The following is a 21,778-nucleotide window of genomic DNA, read 5'->3' as shown; positions in this document are numbered from 1 at the left end:
TCCATTGATTGTTGCTGGCAATCCTGCACACTTACCAGGGTTACTGCCAACATGAGAAAGATATATGTACACCAATCCTAGACATGGCTACATGTAAATAACATGTTTTATTAAAGTAGCAGTCCTCTTTTTGTTTTGTTTTTTAACTTTATTTTGAATTATACCTGAGCAAGAGGTTCCCCCAGAGCTAATCCAGGATCCCCCATCTTCCAATGATACCAAGCTACCAAGATAATTTGAGTGTGTTTTTGCCAGTGTGCGACACAAAACAAAAACTACAAATATGGTCGTGGGGTCACGTGACCAATGATGTTGCAGCATTCTTTCCTGGTGGACAAAAATCTTTATATCTTCAGTGCCATGGGTTTCCTGTAGGACAGAGGACCCCAGATCAGCTCTGAGGGACTCCGGTGCAGGAAAAAATTTTTTTTTATATTATATTATATATATACATATACACATATACACATATACACATACACATACACACATATTATTACTTAAAAAATTAAGTTACAGCAGCATAGACTGCTTTTTAATTATGATCTGTACAGATTAGTTTCCTTAATAATGTTGTGGACTGCATGGTTAACACCTAGTGGCTCATGACATGAGTTCTCCTATGAGTATCTCCAGAAACATTTCAGAGCTATGCTGCTTTTATTTTGGATATTTTACATCGGTGTACTTTATATCTCCCTGTATTCTAAACACCAGAGATAGATTGTAAGTTCTGCAACAGCTGGATATTCGCAAAGGCTGTTTCAATGGTAAATTATGTGGAAACAAAAAGAATGCTCACTACCAAAGGTAAAAGTTCAGTTAGATTTATTGATGGTTTTAACAAATATCGCTTTTGATTTACAAAGCCGGTCTCTGTGATGCTTTAAAATTTTTTTAACCCTTACACATCACTTTGCAAACTTTTCCAGAACTGAAGGTATTAAAAAGCAAAAACCATAGCACAAAACCAAACTTTTGCTTTTGCAGCAAATAAAGTAAATTTGAAAAAGTATTTAAAAATACTGCACCTGTTAAAAAATAGAAACACTTCAAATGAAGAAAACAAATGTACCACTGTTGGATGATAATGTACATGCTGTCCCTTAAATGGCAACAGGACAGGTGTTTCAGCCTTTACATTGTGTTTAGCAATTTAGCATATTATTTAATTTATTTACAAAACGTAACCAAACACCAAAGAGAGCATAGCAAGCATCTTGAAATTACTCTGTTCTCAATATACTCTAAACCAGTGTTTTTCAACCAGGGTTCCTAGAAACCCTTGGGTTCTCTGGGCATCCCTATAAGGTTCCCTGGAATTTTCAGGTCACTTGAAAATTGTACTAAATACAGAAGAATTTACAATGCATCTGATCTCAGATGCGCTATTAGAGAGGGTTGGGGTTCCTTACAATACCGTACATCAGATCTCGATGCGCTATTAGAGAGGGTTGAGGTCCCTTACAATGCATCTGATTTCAGACACGCTATTAGAAAGGGTTGGGGTTCCTTATAATGCATCAGATCTCAGACGCGCTATTAGAGGGTTGGGGTTCCTTACAATGCATCAGATCTCAGAAGCGCTATTAGAGAGGGATTGGGTTCTGCAGAATTTCACGTAGGGTTCCTTAACCAAAAAAAAGGTTGGAAACCACTGCTCTAAATTCTAGGACTCAAGCATCACACTCCTAATGAAGGAAGGAAAGCATCATAAATGAGACATCGTGGTTTCAGTGCAACTAAAAAAGATGATGTCTGAACAGGTGCAGCGTTTGTTTTCCTGGTTTACAAAACTGTACTGTCAATACAGTTTCTGTAATGATTACAAGCCTTAGAGATAATCTAATAAACTATCGTACACCTTCCTTGTAACTGTATAACACACCTTAAATCAAACAAATTAAAATAGATACTTTTGAACCAACAGTCGTCTTCCTTTTAGTTGTTGTACTTACCCATTTATCTTGTCACTTTTTTCCCCTTTTGATCTTTCACATAAAATAAAGCTTCTAAACACCATACTTTTTTATTAGGTTATGAGCACAGGTTTGACTTTTAAATTGACAGTAGAAGAATGAATGAAAACCCTAAGCATGTTGCTGTGGGTTGTCCATAAAGCAGAACCAATGCAGCAGGGGCATTTACTAATCACATTTTATTTTACTTGATTTATAAAAAAAATAAAAAATTGACTATATTTTAGGCCCAAACATACCAATGAAATTAGAAAGGGAGTAGTAAAGCTTCAGTCACTGGGCATCTTTAACACGGACGCCTCTGACTCATTCCCAAAAAAGAAGAGAATAAATCCTCTTAATGGGTATTTGACTGAAGGCAGATGGCACAGTGGTATAATTTCTGGCAGCAACTGACAGTTACATCTTAATTTAACACCCCTGCCAAGGAACATTCTCCTATATACTAGCATTTTATATGGCTAAAGACTGTCACATTTTTTTTGCAACCTAAATAAAAGTTTCTAAAAACTGTTTTATGTAGAATAATTCACATTGACATTTTTTTGTCCTGTTTCTGCCAGATAAAGGTTTCTTGAAGTCTGCCTTCAAAATCTCTAGCATTCAGGCTCTTTAAAGAACCAACTGGCAATGCTATACAACCATAACACATACATAGCAGATCAAATGAACTCTGCAGAGCTGTGATAACAAGTGCACCAGAACAGTTTGTTAAAACTCACTTTTCAAATGGTACCAACAAAGGGAACTTAGTTTCCTTGTTCTAAAAGCTATAAACACATCTTCTGTATGGCCTTTTACAGTATGTGTAAAAGAAAAAAAAATAACTGAACAGCAAAACACACCACACATAATATGAATTCCGTTTACCAAAAACCATGTCTATCAAAGTTTATTTTTTAGCAAGTGACTGGTAACTTCGGCACATTATATTTTATCATCGTGAAGCAGTACGTAGTCCGATTTTGTCCTGAAAAATATTTTTAAGCGTATTCATACTTTTACCCCGCCCCCCCCCCCAAAAATAATCTTTTATGTCAATTATTTTCAAGTTGGTACCGTTTTGTTATTGATCTCAGCTTCCTTATATTCATTACGTCTGAACCAGCATTTAGCATAGAGCAACTCGCACCTCAACAGAAGAGAGCTTTCACAGGAACTTTCAATATGTTTTTTAACCATACACGTAGATATTTGGAGGGGTAAGCATGTATACAGCCCAAATTTAATATAAAATGTAACATTGGACAAAAAAATCTTTTTGAAGCAGTCTGAAGGTAAATGTTATCTTAGAACATTGTAAAATAAGTTAAAAAGCTTGCACAGTAAGGTTCCTAAAAAGTGACAGTCTCAATAAAACAAAATCCTGTAAGTCCCAAATCCCTTTCTGCGTTAATAAAGGTAATTAAACACCTGCAAGAATATTTCCAACAAGGAAAATACTTTCATTGATGTGTCAGTAGCATAAAGACCAGTGAAGAGGTTGTCTCAATGTGGATTTCAAAAAGTATCCGTAGAACTTGAGTTCAGTAGAAGTGCATTCATTCATGTTCCCTTTCCTTGTCATCTAGTGTTCAAGCGCAGCTGATGTATAACAATACTCTCTAGAAGGAAAAAGAAAAGATGTTTTACATAGATTAAGTGGATCGCTGTAAACTGTCCCTCCGGTCAATCCAAGCATGGAGGTCAATAGTAAATCTTCCTCTAAGAAAATGACCCATTCTCCATGTGTGACTTTACCATGTGGAGGTTAAATCACTACAGCTTAGTTTTGGCCACTTTCTTGAATTTACAGATATTGAACGGTATCACGTATTACTCTTTCACAATTCCTGGGGCGGCATAAACTTGTTAACAAGTACAATGCCAGTAGAGCACTTAAAACATAATGTTTTAATTTAACTTCATAATCACACTACAGATATTGTTGTATACAGGAATGATAAGCATGCCACTCGCCTTCTTAAATAATAAAGCAAACGGAATATTGAAGTTACCCCTTTCCCACTGCCACTCCTAATTCTCTCCTATTTCCAAACACTCATAAAGAAACCATTTTATCATTAGCTTATAGTATTTTCTCTCATATATTGGTGTTGTAGGTAGGGTTGCAAAGTGTCCAGTATTGAACCGGACTGTCCTATATTTGGACACTGTCCAGTAAAAAAATTGAGGTAATACTGGACATGTGTCCGGTATTACCTCTCTGGACATGTATGTGTCCGGTATTACCTCTCTGGACATGTATGTGTCCGGTATTACCTCTCTGGACATGTATGTGTCCGGTATTACCTCTCTGGACATGTATGTGTCCAGTATTACCTCTCTGGACATGTATGTGTCCGGTATTACCTCTCTGGACACAGTAAGCTGACCAACTTGTGGCACCGTGGGATTTCCCTGAGCAAGGAAATAGTAGGCCTGTTGCTAGGGGGCTGGGCAGTTACCTCCATCCTGATTGGCTGCTAAAGGGTAATGCAGCCAACCAGTAGGTGTCAGAAGCCGTTGGGTGGGGCCAAGGAGAAGAGGAAACAGCATGGAGAGTTGAGAGATGTGTGCATGTCTTAAGCACGTCACACCTACCATTGTGTCCAGTATTTTTGGAGAAGCTACTTGGCAACCCTAGTTATAGGTTATTAACAAGCGCATCATAATTTCAAGTAGCAGAAATTGAGAAGGAGCCATGTCTGGGACTAGGGAATAAAATAGCTTTTTCACTTGATGAATCATGCCATTGCAAGTATATACTTTAGGAGTCAGATTATTATTATTATTTTCAGTTTTAGGCTTTAGCGCTCAGAATAAATCTAATTGTACATTGCAAACTGACTACTTTTGAAGTGCCTGCCTCTCTTGAATTCTATTATGGAACATCTTTAACATCTCTTTGAGGGAGCTACTCTGCATCATTATATAATATATACGCAAAGCAATATTTGAGACCAAATATGAGTACACTTTTGCTCCTGAACAGGAGAAGCCACATTAATCCCTTCAAGGTAAGCTTTTGCAGAGGGAAGCCTAGAACAGCTGGTCCATATTGTGGATTCTGGTACACATGCTAATCTCCCTATCTACATAAACCACAATGCTCATACTGTATGTAGTGAGTGGACCAGTACTGTATATTTTTCAAACAAGACATTCCAAAGTATTTCAACCACTAGTGAGAAGGTTGAGCTTTTCCATTGTCCACATGGCATGGATCACAAGGGTGAAGAAGTTGCAGCAAGATAATTGTTTACACACCTATAAACGTCTAAGCAGCTTTCTAACTAGAAATAGATTTAGAAATCCGAGTATGTAAGTTAGTCTTCTTGAGTTTTCCCTCAGACTCATGCAAAAAAAAAAAACAGAAGTAAATTGCCTATCCCAGTGGGGCAAGTAGAAAGCTACACTTCATCACTGATTTCTGAGCATACAAAATCATGTAAATTAAATTAATTGTAATGTGTGACTGTTGCAGGGTACATGCAACCACACACGCAGGTTCTCTTGATAAGGCTTCTTTATTGAGCCTTAAAAACATACAGCACACAAAACAAAATAGCTTCTCTTCAGCATACAAAAACAAAATAGCTTCTCTTCAGCATAGAAAACAAGGCAGCTTCTCTTCAGCATGCAGGACACAGACAGTTCATCACATATGTACTTTGAAAAACAGACCTTATTGCAGTAATCTCTTCAGTATTTCAGTCCTGTCTCCTGACCAGCTAGCTTGCATGTGTGTACAGCCTGGGGGTTTTAAAACACCTTGATTATGCAGCTGGGGTCAGACTAATTAAGCAGCCCTTCTCAACTGAAACTTAACCTCGTCGCTGCTGCACTGCAAGCCTAAACATAGGTTTGCCAGGTATATGGCTGGTGACGTTCATTCACCCTGTCACAGTGACATTGTGAACTCTCAACTTTTAGGTTGCAAAAGCAAAGCACAGTTGATATGCTATTTGTTAAAAAATGTCAGCAGATGGCAGTATGTACAAAACAATATTCAATGGCAATTTAAATATGAGAAGTTTGTTAAGATGAAGGAATATGCAGCATATGCTGTTTGTCCCTGCGTGGGATGGCTGAAAGTTTGGAAAGGAGTTAAAGAAACTCTCATTCTAGTATGATAGCTGTATTGGTCATGGAGAAATGGAGATTTCTCATACAGTACAGTAGGTTGTGTTCAATTTGAATGAACCAAAATGGCAGTTCTCCATGCATTTATATTTTACAGAGCATTTGAAACCTTGCAAGTCTCACTGTTTTTTTGTGTTTTATTTGTAATTGTAAATATTCACTACTAGAGGGTCATGCAATGTGTTTCTCCTGAAGGCTCCCTTGAACTGAACAGTCTTTAATGTATTACTCTTGCCGCCCCTTGGTTTGTGAAGGTGTATTTTTTTGGAGGAGTAAATAAAATAACTAGTCAACTTCCAGAGACTTCCCTGCGGTGTTGCACATCTCAGAAGAGGAAGGTAAAATGGCCTAGAGATGGAGAAACATTGATAGCAACTTTACATTCTGTGTGCAATTATCTATTTAAAAGTAAAAACCATTGTAGAAAACTATGAAACATTTTTTAAACAATATATGTTAAAGCAGCAATACTACGTCCCCCCCGTTTTTTTCTTTTATATGTAAAGTATGTGATAATGTATAATTCTACATTCTTACCTAAGCTGGCAATCCTTTGCTGCTCCTCTTATAAATCTGTTGAAATCCTGATTGGGTGCCTAATAAAATGTCCGCCTTCTAAGTTTGTGCGGCAGTCTGTGAAATGCTGCAGCTGCCATGTAACATTATATTACTAAGTGCAACACATTATTGTTACCGCTTTTAGAGTAATACAAAGTGTGCTGTTTGGAACACTGCAACAGATCTGGTGTGTGAGAGCCTGTTTCAAAAGAGGAAGTGGATAGGACTTTCTAAATGGTTGCTCTAGCAACCAAAGGATGATCAGTACATTAAAAAAGTCATAAAAAGGCATTAGGAGTTAAAAAAAAAACACAGACAGTATTATCTAATAGTACTGAACTGATTTATTAAAACATGTATATGATTTTTCCTGTTTTGTTGGATTAATGTAATGGCAATACAAATTATTTGTCTATGACTCCCCAGGAACTATACCATCGTCAGCATGATTTCAAGTCATCATGAGATTTCTACTTTAACAACTGGTCGTTCTGGCTCATAACAGTCCTGCATTTCTATGGGAAACAGTGACTAAAAGAACCAGGAGTATCATATCACATCGCTGCAAACTGTACAAAGGTCACTAAATGCCACACATTTACTCTTCTTATACAACATGGCAACTTATTTTAATATATTTCAAGTCAGTTTATCTTTCGGGTAGCGAGAGAGGGTTCAAGAACATTAAGGGCGTAATTCAATATAGGTCCAAGCGGCCCATTGACTTGTGTAAGGGTTTTTCAGACGATCTGTGTGATCAGCCGCTTCAGAATATAATGAATTGGGCTGTAAGTGGCCATATAGAATCAAGATTGTTATTGGAGTTCATAAACCTTTGATAAAGAACACAACAGTAAAGTTAAAATGGATAGGAACTGAACACACCCTGATTTGGGGAGGAAATAGATTACATTTTCTTTTATAAAGTAAGGCATATTAAATGCATACTCTAAAGATAAATGTTCCCAGTGGAATACATTTTTCCCAATTTTAGATAATTTATTGACATGGAAGTCAATGGGGGTTTTCATCTGAAAACGACCTGAACGGCCGCTTCAAACAATGTACAAGTAACCACTAAATGTTTGTAAAATACACCCCCCCCAAAAAAAATTCTAACTGGATTGATATCACATGCTGTACTTCTAGCATAATAAAACACAAAGAAAAAGGACCCCAAATGGAGAGTACTCAATCACTGTATGATCACAGGTACAGATGACACGTTGTGGACAAGTATATGAGCAATGAATATAAACAATCAGAGACCCGACGGTTCTTTCATTAGGTGATCACGAGTGAGCTCATTCCTCTACAGGGGACCTCCCACTTTGAGGTTATTAGGTAGGACTTGCATAACCGCACTATCAGTTCAGCAACACACTGTGATTGCCACTGATCTACTATACGATGGTGGCTTATTTGTACCACCCACTTTTTGTATCCGGTCGGCTTCTTTTAATATTTCGACTGTCATAGTTTTGGCTCATCTTATGAGTCTCATCTACACTTGGACTCTTTAGCGTTCTATTTTATTTGAGTTATACTCCTAATAAAGTGTTTTAATTTATTCATCCCAATACTCACAATTTACATTCATTGCACATATACTTGTCCACAACTGTCATCTGTACCTGTGATCATACAGTGATTGAGTGCTCTCCATTTGGGGTCCTTTTTCTTTGTGTTTTATTTGTACCCTTTACCCCTGATTGTAGCACCATTACTTTGTATTCATTATAGCAGTAGTGAGGGTCCCTGTGACAGGGTAAATAAAAGCCACCAGCTGTATGCCTGGCAGACATATGTTTAGTCTGCAGTGCAGCAGTGATGAGGTTAACTTCAGCTGGGAAGCTCATGGCAATTAGTTGAATCCCAGCTGCCTAATCAAGGTGTGTTAAAAACCCCAGGATGTGTACACATGCAGCCTAGCTGGTCAGGAGACAGGAGTGAAATACTGAAGTAGATTACTGCTATAAGGTCTGTCTTTTTGTATGCTGGCTGAAGCAGGGAAATACCCTGAAACTCTGGAGAGAGAACAGTTTGATTTAAGGTCTGTTTTGCAAAGTACATGTTTTATGAACTGTTGTGTTTGTCATGCTGAAGAGAAGCTATTTTGTTTGCCATGCTGAAGACAAGGAATTTTGTTTTGTCTGCTGAAGAGAAGCTATTTTTGTTTTGTGTGCTGTATATTTTTTAAGGCTAAATAAATAAGCCTTGTCAAGAGACCCCGCGTGTGTAGTTGCATGTACTCTGCAACAGTCCCCTTCCCCTACCCTTGTTCCACCCCTTTCCATTGAGTTCGTCTTCTAGCATAATATCTTTAAGGTTGATGACAGCCAGTGTAAATCTGTATAAAGGGATTAACAATATGTTATTTAGGATGCGCGCAAGTGTCATGAGGAAATGACATAAGGATTTATAAATCATAACGTGTTGCACACTTTCCCCTCCCTTGCTGATAAAATAAGCCGTTTTGTATTTTAGAATATGTCGGATTAAATGATCATGTTGTAAAACAAAAGGGAAACCTCCAAAGTGCCATCTATGACATCACAAATAAAGATGTCCGACTCCTGACAAATACACCGATTCGTTTTTTACATGAAATGAGAGACTAATACAGTTACTAATCTCGATAATAAATGCAAATAATGATGGCTCCTACGTTTATCTACATGTATAGGGTATGGGTGTAATGTACAGTCACGCCTAATCCTATGACCGTAGTCCCTAACATCACTTTGATATGAATTAGATCACAGAATACATATTTAACAGACCTACGTAAAGAACTAAGCAAATTAAGTCCCACAGGGGACCATGCAAAAATGTTGCACACACGCACTAACACTCTCAGAGTTGGCAATGCCATTCTGCTTTTCACGCCCAATTACATGCTATTCAAACCATTCTTCTGCAAATATACAGTACAACATTTAGAAACAGGGGGGGAAAAAAACGCTTTCCATACTGTAAAACATTGCAAAATGGTACACATTTGCCACACCTTCCAATTAAGGTAAATGAGTATCGGTTTCTTTTGTCTTTTATTTTTAAATTGATAATACAAAAAGTATGCTGTACACGGTGAGGATTTTACTGGGCTAATATGATGTGTACAAATGAAACAATCTACAAAACAAATGGTAAAATCAGTTGTCATTTTAAATGGCCATTGCATTGTCTAAAGTCTATTTTCAATTTGTGACGATTTCCAATACCTAGAAAATCTTTCACTTTGCAGCTCATTTAACTGGCTACTCTGTGCCCAAGTCATCGATTATCCATTATTGAACACAACAATTAGACAGATAAATATTTTTTTTTTAAAGGCCCCCCGTAGGACAGCACCCGCTTCAACAATGTTTTACAGCACGGAAACTTTGCTCAGGACGTTGGTTTGGGACACATGGTTATTTACTTGTTATTATTTAACAGCTACACTGCTGAAAGGGCCTCACGCACATCACTGTGCAGGCCCAGCAAGCAGCGGAGAAGTCGATGTAAAGAAGATTGAGTCAGGAATTAGTATTAATCGAAGAACTTTCCAGTGAGAAACAGGGGACTGCTTTTCATGGTAGCAGAAACACCCGCACATACCCCTGAGGCTTAGCCTCAGCCCTTCCCCCCTCCGAGAGGGCCAGAGCCGCTGGCTGGAGATTTCTTCAATTCTATTTTCATAGACTGACTCTCGCCACGTGACTCAAATTTGGACAGATTTCCTGCTCCTGGGACTGCCATTATCGGCTTTACTGCCTTCATACCTTTGGACATGGGGATGCGGGTTTGTGTGACACGTTGGGATGGCCCGTCCTGTGCTGTCTAAAGGGGGTAAGAGAAAGCATTATTAGAAAAAAACGATTCCAGTATAAAGCGCATATTGGTGACGCTGTGTAAATAAACATTTACTTGTGTCACTGCTGATCTCTTCTCCCTCTACCACTTGGCCCCTTGACCCCTTTCAGTCCCATCTACAAAAACCTCTTGCTCCTACTATAATCCCTATGCTCACACACATTTTTAACTCCTCCCTCTACTCTGGTACCTTTCCTTCCTCCTTCAAACATGCAAGATTTATACCATTACTCAAAAACCGCAAGCTTGACCCTACCTGTCTTTCTAACTATCGACCTGTCTCTCTCCTGCCTCATGCCTTTAAACTTCTTGAACGTCTTGTGTTCTCTCGCTTGCTGCACTTTCTCAACACCTATTTTCTTCTAGACCCTCTACAATGTGGCTTCTGCACTGCTCACTCGACTGAAACAGCCCTCACTAAAATCTAATGACCTCCATGCTGCCAAAGACAGAGGTTATTACACTCTGCTCATATTACTCGACCTCTCTGCAGCATTTGACACTGTGGACCACCCTCATTCTCCATACTCTTGGTATTTTAACAAAGCTCTATCCTGGATCTCCTCTTACCTCTCCCATCGTACTTTTAGTGTCTCTTCTGCTAACACCTCCTCCATCGATCTCTCTGTGGGGGTACCCCAGGGCTCTATCCTGGGACCTCTTCTCTTTTCTCTGGACACACTTTCTCTAGGTGACCTAATTACATCTCTTGGGTTTAAATTTCACCTCTATGCTGACAACACACAAATTTACTTTTCAACCCCTGACCTTACAACTGCTGTACAGACCAAAGTTTCTGAATGTCTCTCTGCGATATCATCCTGGATGGCCCTCCGCCGACTTAAACTTAACATGCCAAAAACAGAGCTCCTCATACTTCCTCTCAAACCTGGCCCTACTACCTCCTTCCACATTACTGTTGGAAGTACTATCATTCACCCAGTAGCCCAAGCACGCTGCCTAGGGGTCACACTCGACTCCTCTCTCACATTCTCCTCTCGCATTAAAAACGTATCTAAAACCTGTCGCTTTTTCCTCTGCAATATTACAAAGATACGCCCTTTCCTCTGTTGCTTGACTGCTAAATCTCTGACTCAGGCCCTCATTCTCTCCCGTTTCGATTACTGTAACCTCATGCTGTCCAGCCTTCCTGCCTCTCACCTGTCTCCCCTACAATCTATCCTAAACGCTGCTCTCAGAATCACTCTACTCTTTCCTAAATCTGTCTCAGCGTCTCCCCTGCTGAAAATCACTCTCCTGGCTTCCTATCAAAACCCGCATCTCACACTCAATTCTCCTCCTCACTTTTAAAGCTTTACACTCTTCTGCCCTCCTTACATCTCAGCTCTAATTTGTAACTATACACCATCCCGGCTCTTGCGTTCTGTTCAAGGATGTCTTCTCTCTACCCCTTCTGTATCTAAAGCCCTCTCCCACCTTAAACCTTTCTCACTGACTGCCTCACACCTCTGGAATGCCCTTCCCATCAATACCCGACTAGAACCCTCTCTATCCACCTTTAAGACCCACCTTAAGACACACATATGAGTAGCACCGTGGCTAATACTATTCACATGATGCATAAAGCTTGGCCCACTGCAGACGCACTTACCAGATGCCCTCCCACTGTCTCTGTACGTTCTTCCTACCTACCAATTAGATTGTAAGCTCTTTGGAGCAGGGACTCCTGGTCCGAAATTTTACTTTTATGTCTGAAGCACTTATTCCCATGATCTATTATTTGTTATTTATATGATTGTCACATGTAATACTACTGTGAAGCGCTATGTACATTAATGGCGCTATATAAATAAAAACATACATACATACATACAGTATGGTCTTCCCTGTACTTAGTTCTAGTGTACATTTGCATATTGTCAAATTAGGAAAGAATCATTCACCTCTCCCTCATCACAAACAGCACAATTTTAGTGTCTTGATATTTATTTCAACTTACATATTTCTTAAAAGGTTTTTTATTACCCCGTTTTTTGTTTTGTTTTTTTACTATGGATGGGAAAGGCGATGATCCCCGGAGCTAAACCATGTTAATTTCAGCTCCAGGGACTCAGTTTCCTGAGATATAACTTTAAAGGTAGCACCAGTACTGTACCCTTCAGGGGAAACAAAATGGCAGTTTAAATCTCCTGCTTTATGCGGGCCAATAAAAAGCTGCTACATCATCCGTTGCAGCTTCCTATTGGCCCACGTGATGAGGGGGATTTAAAGGTGTGGAAGTACCAGTGCTACCTTTCCCGATATATAACTTGTAAATCAGGCGGCGCCCGCAGCTGAAATTGATGCGGTTCAGCGCCAAGGACATAGAATAACACATTAGTGAACCCTCAAATGTCGTGTTTGTGATCCTTTTTCAAGGGATTCACTTTCTTCCTTCCTCAGTAGTCATACAAAATTATAATGTGTCCTGTATATTCTAATAAGTATGTTCATCCCAAGTGTTTGTTTATGTTAAAGTAACTTAAATGTATTGCAGTGTTTTAGTCTACTTACCACTGACTGGGTTCCACGCGTCAAAGACGTTGTGACAGGAGTTATTGTGATGGTGCTAGTTACTTTGTTGGTTGTAGGCCTAGCAGACAAATTGGTCTTAGGAGAGCGAAGGACAGTGCCGGTGGTAACCTCCTTGTTTTCTGTGGCAACATTCAGTGGCCTAACAGTTATTACAGGAGTGGTTCCCTCTGAGGGGGTGCCAGGATTTCGTTTGAATTGTGAACCTAAGTGGATATGAATTTTATTATCTTCGGTTGTAATGATGTTGGCATTCGAGTTGAATTTCCTTATTGGGGTGGGCACAGTTTGTTTCTCTGGAGTAACTTTAAAAACAGCACGACCCATGGTCATTTCTTGCGAATCTGGAGAGACAGATATCTCAGGTGGTGCAGCAGATGTTGATACAGTCAATATCTGTATTGGAGAGGTTGGCCTATCACTGAAAGTAGACCTGCCACTTTTTTCCCTGGAGAAAGTAGTAATGGTGACAGGTGACATTGCTCTTTCTGGGGAAAGTGGATTGTCAACACATTTTCCTTTTTGTGTCATAACACCAGGAGAAGGAATAATTGTAATACGTGGTTTCTGATTCCCTAATGTGGGTATAACAGTGGTGCTTGAAAAGAAGTCCTCACAGGGTGGGCTAGTTATTTCCAAAGTAGCTGTGCTGTTTTCATGATCTGGCGTTACACGTATGTGCAGAGGTTGACCTTGTTTTGGTGAAAGAAAAACTTCACCAGGCCGGCCTGGGCTAGTAGTTGGACGAACTACTCGTTCAGGTGTGGATGGTATGCCATTTTCTCTTTTTCTCATCCAGGGAATCCATGATTTTCTTATGTTCAGTTCATTTGCTGCAGGGGGATACCGTTCCAAAACCGGTGACCTTTCTGTAGGCTTCTTAAGTCCTACTTGCCGTAAATTACTCATTATATGGTTCTCTTCTTGGAAGGACTTCCTTATAAACACTGCTGGGGATTCTTCTTCAACTAATTCATTATTTACTGAATCTGTTTGTACTCCTGTAGATGTGACTGGGACATCGACCATTCTCCTGCCATTCATGCTTGGCCTTATAGCACGGCTGTATCGCTTTGAAATTTCCAGCTCTTTTGTCAGTTTTAATACATCTTGCCCCATATTTTTGTTTTTATTTTCTTCTTCAATGAACCGTTTCTGGAGAACTGAATAGTCTACCTGAAGCTGAGAAAGTTGGTCTTCTTTGTTCATCATGTCATGTATCTTCTCCTTAAGAGCTTGCACTTCAGCTCTCAGATCTCTACTTCTAGACTCCTCCAGACGGATTCTATGTCTCAGCTCAGCCTCCTGGCTTACTGCTTCTCCCTTCTCGATGGCTTTATTTTTAACCATCTGATTTTTCAGTTCCTCCAGCTGTAGAGTAAGGAGGTTAGCTCGGTCTTGTTCTGTTCTAAATTTCCGTTCCAATTGATCATATTCATCTTCAGTCTTCATCAAGTCTCCTTCAACTACTTCCAGCTGTTGAAGACGGTTCCTAAGCCTTTCTATCTCTAGAATCAACTCTTTTGTCCTGTTATCTTCTTGGTGGACAGATTCAAGACTCTTTTTTGCTCTGTTTCGTGCGGCTTCTCTTTCTGACACCTCCATGTTTTCCACTCTCTTCATTAACAGATCCACTCTGCAACTTAATTCACAATTTTCCTCTTCTTCAATTCTCAGTTTGCCGACTGACTCATCTCTCTCTTTTGTCAAGCTATACACTTTTTCTTCCATCTCCGATTTAAGTTTCAAAAGTTTTTTACTTTCATCTATCAGTTTTTCAGTTACTTCCATAACTTTTCCTTGTTCAACTTTCAAATTTTTGTTTAGGTCATCGACTTTCCCGACTTCTTGCTTTATCTTCTCCATCATAGCTTTTCTTTCATCAACCAGCATTACAGTAAAGGACTTCAACTTTGTCAGATCATCTTTTAAACTGTGTTCTGCTTTCTCTAGTCTTCCCTCTACTGATTCAAGTTCTCTAACCCGAGCCTTCACCATTTCAACTTCCTTTATCAAATCTCTAGTTTGGGCTTTTTCTTTCTCCAACTTAAAGTAGAGCTGGGAACATTCAGCCTTGCTCTTTGTAAAAGCCTCTTCTAACTTTTCCAATTCAGACATTCTTTTCTGCAATTTTTCCACCTCCAGCTTCAGCTCCCTGCTCTGATGTTCTTCTTCCTGCAGTTTCTTTTTTAGCTCCTTACATTGTGATTCAGTCTTGGTTATCTCTTCATCTTTGCCCTCCATTTCCAACACACGTTTACGCAGATTTTCTACTTCTGCCATTAAGCTGGAATTCCCACATTCTCCTTTTGCTATTTTTTCTCGCAACTCTTTCAGTTCATCATCAGCTTTCTGAAGACTCTTGTTCGCTTCTTCTATCTCTTCAATTTTGCGATTGAGGCCCACAAGTTTAAGCCGGAGTTGTCGATTATTGGACTCCTGAGTGACCAATTTAGCAGTCATTTCCTCATGCTCTTGAGAATATTTGGAGGTCTTGTGCTCAAGATCCACTTCCAATTTGATCAGTTTTTGGCTGTCCTCGTTGGCTTTGGTGCAAACAGCTTTGAGCGTGGTCTCTGCTTCTTGGAGTTCTTGAGTAAGATCTTGTATCTTTTGGCTTTGCTGTCCAAGCTGTTCAATATGCATTTGTCTCTCATCCACGAGCATGAGTGCGAATGATTTGAGCTTTACCAGTTCGTCTCTGACTTTATTGAGTCGTTTGCTGTATTCTTTATCCTTCCGCACTTGATAAGCTTTTTCCTGTTCAAGTAGTTTTTTTAACCTGCAAAAATACAAAAATGTATTAGCTCTAGTTGAATTTCATACAAATCCTTTCTATACTTTGAGGGTGTTAATGCAAGATAAGATTTAGGTTATCTTGCTATTGTTTCAATCACATTAGTTTCATCATTTTTGTTCCTGATGTGAAGGTGTCTGCCATTATGTAACATGATTTTCAGATGAAGATTTTGCCAGCTAATGCAAGTTTTCATAAATCAGTCAAAAATTAAATGACAATTTTCTAGAGAACTACAAATAAGTACAGTACACCAGTAGAAAGCCATTTTGTCATGTGAGAAAGAAACAAGATACGCGTAGAAGGTCAAACCAGTCAAGACCACCATTGACTTGCTTTGGAAATTACAGAGTTACACAAAAACTAAACGTTGCAAACTGAAACTACACCACATAATTAATAGCATACAACTAACAGATAGAAATCTATAAGTAGGATGGAAAAAGTCATCATCATACTGAATGTAGAGTCTGTGCACAAGTTTTGCTGCTGGAATTGTTTATTTCTTTGTAAAGTGGGATGCAGTGGTAGTTGCCTTAAAATTTAAAGGAAATGAGAATTTCATTAGCCAAATGAGACTATCATTCCTACAAAACAGCATCACAATAACATTTTACAGAATTATATACCACTGACCTGTGTCTTCTTCTTGCTCCCCCTCTCAATTAATACACTTCTACTTATATAATAAGTACAGTATGACTCCCCAAGCATATTGAGCCTGACTGACAATTGGGAAATGTGTCATTGTCCCAACATTTTTCCTCCAACACGGGACCCCTGTAGATATATATTCATGTTCTCATGTGTTCTTGGTTAAAATAAATATCACATTACAGCACTCTTTCCCACTAAAATGTTTTTTTTTTTTTTTTTTTAATTAAATTTTACTGTAGAATACCAAACTTTCATTGTTCTTACATGACATGGTTTACGAAACTATCTTCTAGGATCCCGGATTTGCAAGCACCTATGAATGCACCAACCTACTATTTGAATACCCCATCAGAAGAGAAATATTTTTAGAACATTTTGCAATGAGGGTTAGCTGTAGCGTATAGTGCTGTAAAGCCTTTAAGCAGTATGCCTCCCAACTTGATTTTGTTCACTTTTTTTTGGAGGGGGATTATGATAAAGTTACCCATTAGCTGGCGAGCTGGACATTTCCTGCTAACGATCTTTGTCAATGGAAAAATGCTCTTCCATCCGCCTTCATTTTCTCACTTATGACCTTCTAAGTAGTTGAGGTGATACAATTCTGAGGCAACGGAGTTCCCTGAAGAATGGCGTTTTTGAAGGAAAACAAAAATGCTTCTTTAGCTTGTGTGCTTCAAATTAATTTCACTGTATGCTACGTGAAAAACCAATACTAAACCTGAGTTTAGTAGATATTTTCATTGATTTCTTTAAACCTTTTGAGTGCCCGATGACATAGTCACTACATCAAGGGGACTGGCACTTGAGGGGTCCCATGAGATAGTGCCTGTCATGCTCAAAGGGCCTAATTTTTCCAGGTTAGGTTGTGTCCTGCGTTCCCATGGAGAGCAGGACGTGATCTAACTATTCCCTTCAAAATGGCCATCATGTGGCTGCGCTGTGCCGGAGGGGCCGGGGGCCTCAGGCACCACAACCTCTCTGGCACTCAAAAGGTTAAACCACTAGACAATACCAAGATTCTTTCCCTCCTTCACCTGACTTCCAAAAGAAAATGAAATACTTCCCATTAGTCAAAATAATGGCTGGCATCACTGTGATTTATGGGGCTCTGAGGCCTGCTGTAGTGGATTTACCTTTCCAATATCCCTGGGCAACTAGAATTAGGGTACTAATATTTCACTTTCTGAATGGCAGTAACTCATATACTGTAATACTAATAGGTTCCTATTAGGATTTTTCCCAATTACAGAGTAACAGTTTATGTAAGTAACTGAAGTAGTAAATGGTAAACTATGCTTTTGTCCACTGGTGGCCACCAGATATGGTATCTCACAGGTACCGTTCTACTTTGGTAGCAATCAGTATTGTATTCTTATACTACCTATTGTTTTTGGTGGACCAGGTGCATACTTGTGTGCATGTTAATAGTACAGTAATTAGAGGTAGGATGTAATGGAGTTGTGCAAGGTCCCAAATAGGGGACGGAAATGTCAGTTGCACTCATTTTATTATGTTATTACAAAAAATATGATTAGCGTATGCTATAATTGTAAGGTTGATCAGTGGAAAACCGGAAATATCCAAAAAATAATTAGGAGGAAAGTGCGTTATCCATAAAAATATTTAATGGTCATGGATAGAAAAAATGGCAAGGCATTACCCTACCAACATGTTTCGTGCTACACAGAGCACTTTATCAACATGTTGGTAGGGTAATGCCTTGCCATTTTTGCCATCCATGACCATTAAATCTTTTTATGGATAACGCACTTTCCTCCTAATTATTTTTTTGGATATTTCAGGTTGTGCTCTGCCATTTCTTCTTCCTATTGCATCTTTATCTACACGGACGGAGGCACACCTACAGTAAATTGCCTGGAACCTGGATCAACATGGACGCGGCAGCAGATCTGGGAGTTTTTGCTTGCTACATGTTTATTGTGATTACAAGGAATTTGGGTATTCAATTGGGGTGACATACAGCATTTCGGTTCCTGGACTTATTAAGTGCCGCTCCTGCTTGTTTACCAACCAGGATACCACACCCAGTACCCTACCTCACTTCAAGATATATATCCCAGGCATCACACAGGAATAATCTTCATTATCCACATTAATTGTTCTGTTAACAGCCTATAGCATCACGCATGAATATTTTTTCTGATCAGTGGTGCGCCCTGCAATTTTTCCTGATAAAAAAAAAGCAACTTGTGATGTGCATGGCCATATGTTTAGTTTTCAGCCCTAAGGATTGTTAATCTAGGTATTGTATTTGTGTAATCTGCAAAGAGGTATACCTATACCTTTCAACACAAAAATATACTGAAGGATATTGACAAGTACAGGACTATGGGTCAAACAGCCATACATCCTTAGATTTGTTAGAACTGTGTCACCTGTTCTTCAACTAATTTTCTACCAAACTCTCACTGCTCAACTTGCTAAAAAAGTGTCAGACTGGACAGGTCAGGCTGCGCTTATAGTGCCGGCGACAGCGATGCAACGTCGCTTCAAAACAAATGCATTGAATCTGTAGCATGCGTTTATAGTAGGGGCGACAGCGACGAAGAGACATGAATCTCTTTAGTCAGTAGAATTTGATTTTTATAGAGACGGTCTCCTCATGCGACAGGCTGTAACCAATCAGATAGCTTCTGATCTGATGCAGGGAGAGGGGAAATATGCCTGTGTGTGAGTGCAGGGAGAGGGGGGGTGGGATTGCGTGTGTGAGTGAGGGGGGATTGTGTGTGTGGGGGGGGGGAGGTTGTGTGATTGTGTGTGTGGGATTGTGTGTGTATTTGTGTGGGATTGTGTGTGTGTGGGAGGGGGATTGTGTGTGTGTGGGATTGTGTGTGTGGGATTGTGATTATGGGAGTGTGTGATTGTGTGTGTGGGGGGATTGTGTGTGTGGGGGTGAGTGTGATTGAGTGATTGTGTGTGTGTGTGATTGTGTGTGTGGGGGGGGGGGGATTGTGTGTGTGTGGGAGTGTGATTGTGTGTGTGTGATTGTGTGTGTGTGAGATCAGGGCCGCCAACAGAAATCATGGGGCCCAGGACAAATGAAGGGAGCAGAACCCACCCCCCCAATCCATAGCGCACCTACCACTGAAATATTTTTTTAGCACGTAACTTTTACTTAACCCCCCAATACATACAAAAACACACCCCAGCCCCAATACATCTACAAATATACCCGACTCCCCCCCAATACATCTACAAATATACCCGGATCCCCCCCCCAATACATCTACAAATATATCCCACTCCCCCCCAATACATCTACAAATATACCCGACCCCCCCCCCCAATACATCTACAAATATATCCCACTCCCCCCCAATACATCTACAAATATACCCCACTTCCCCCCAATACATCTACAAATATACCCCACTCCCCCCCAATACATCTACAAATATACCCCACTCCCCCCCAATATATATATATATAAAATACACCCCCAATACATATACAAATCAGGCTTGCCTTGGGGATTATCACAGGTTGGGCCGGTGGCTGCAGGGGGGAGGACGGAGTGGTGGTGATGGGGGGGGGCGGTGGCTAGCGATGGGGGTGGCGTGGTGGTGGGGGCCCGGAGGCTGGCGGAACTGTGGGGGGCCGGTGGGTGGCGGTAGCCCGGCGGCTGGAGGGACTGCGGGGGGCTGGCCCTGCCCAGCTGCAGGCACCTCTCAGTCCCACAATGGCTGCTCGTGTGTGCGCAGGTGGGTTGTATTTTTATATGTATTGGGGGGTTAAGTAAAAGTTGTACGCTAAAATTTGTTTGTTTTTCCATGGTAGGTGCGCTATGGGTTGGGGGGGGGGGGGGCTGCTCCTTTAATTTGTCCTGGGCCCCTTGATTTCTGTTGGCGGCTCTGATTTTGTGTGTGTGTGTGTCTGTTTGTCTGTCAAGTGAAACACACTATATGAACAACTTTAAAATAGTAAATTCTCCCGTAATTTAAAGTAAAAGTACTGTAAATTCAGCATACAAACAGAAATTACAACTCCCCTCCATTTCAACCTCCCCCCTTGCCCTTGTCCCCACCTCTCTGCCTTCTGTCACTCCCCTTGTAGCTAGAGACGTCTCCCAAACTCAAATTACAACTTTCGCTTGGGCTACGGAGACGGGAGACGTCATCCGTAGCTGTAGCCGGCACTATAGGCGCAGCCTGTAAGATGCATTGATTGACTCTTATTCTCCTCCAAATTCAACATGGTCAAAGCTTTATTTTAGCGTTTCATCAATTTTCCTTCCAGAGTTGCCATGGACCATGAGCAGGTAGTGTAGCGATCCTCGAATCTTCGTAAAGCTAACAATGTATATAAACAGATTTGAATACATTGTTAAACACTTGTATTTATCTTCTTAAAATGCATGTTTATATTACTAGAATTTTACTACCTACATAGAGAACAGACCTGTTATACATAACAATGAAATATTTGATTAGTTATACATTTAAAGAAAATAACACCTTTTACATACCAACATATTTGTCATTAAAAGTGCAAGTCTGTGAAGCTTAATAACTCTAAAAGATTGTCTTGTAGACTAAAGAAGTACATGATGGATAGTCTTTATATTACCTACTTAGTCTTTATATTAACTACTAGGTAGCTGAGCAAATGATACATACTTTGTAGCTTTACAGGATTTCTGTCTTCTCAGTTACAGCCAAAGATTGTGTAACATTAAGTCTAAGAAGAATAGTTTATATAGACAAAAAGAACGGGAATATGCAGAAACATCACGTAGTGTGAGCAGCAATTACTTAGAGTGGACAATTCCATGGCACGCACATAAATATTTCCCAGGGATATTCCATTCTACTGTAATGCAGATGGAACCATTGCTTGTCAGTACATATCACTGTGCAAGTTACAGGCACAGATTTTTAGCGCCAGATCAATTGACTTGTACTTGGCAATAAAACCACTCTGTTGTAATGGCAATATGTTTACAAACGCAGCTACAAGATAATATTCAAGACCTAACATGATGACTTTACATATTCTGCCAAGGCATTTTAAATAAGTTGTGACCTAACCTTTCCATTAATTATATAGCCCATAAAACATTATTTAATAATGACCAATTTAAAATAACAAATGCATCATTTATAAAACTGATATAAAAAAACATGCATAAAGCGGAGAAAGAAACAACACCAAATGTCTATATAATAATACAATCCCAGTGATTGAAAGAAATTAAAACATTTTCTTTGATATATGTAATGCTGTCTTTGACCCCAGTGGGAGAAAGTTAATT

At 39.7% G+C, this 21,778-nt stretch overlaps 1 protein-coding gene across 5 annotated transcripts in view; it reads right to left on the bottom strand.

The window, feature by feature from the left end:
- Positions 1-811: 811 nt before the first annotated feature.
- FILIP1 (filamin A interacting protein 1) overlaps positions 812-21,778 on the bottom strand; it is a 163,445-nt gene continuing 142,478 nt past the window's right edge. For 4 of the 5 annotated variants that reach the window (XM_075597994.1, XM_075597996.1, XM_075597997.1 and 1 more), the window contains 3 exons: positions 13,035-15,834; positions 10,266-10,487; positions 812-3,583 (listed from right to left, as the gene is read on the bottom strand). In XM_075597994.1, coding sequence (XP_075454109.1) covers positions 10,281-10,487; positions 13,035-15,834 — 3,007 coding nt within the window. In that variant the 3' untranslated portion in view covers positions 812-3,583; positions 10,266-10,280. The remainder of the gene's footprint in view (positions 3,584-10,265; positions 10,488-13,034; positions 15,835-21,778) is intronic. The other variant, XM_075597998.1, reaches the window with a different exon arrangement.

The sequence above is a fragment of the Ascaphus truei genome, chromosome 4, assembly GCF_040206685.1.
Source record: "Ascaphus truei isolate aAscTru1 chromosome 4, aAscTru1.hap1, whole genome shotgun sequence".
NCBI lineage: Eukaryota > Metazoa > Chordata > Amphibia > Anura > Ascaphidae > Ascaphus > Ascaphus truei.
The sequence above is the reverse complement of the archived record's forward strand: the minus strand, read 5'-3'. Positions and strand labels throughout refer to the sequence as shown.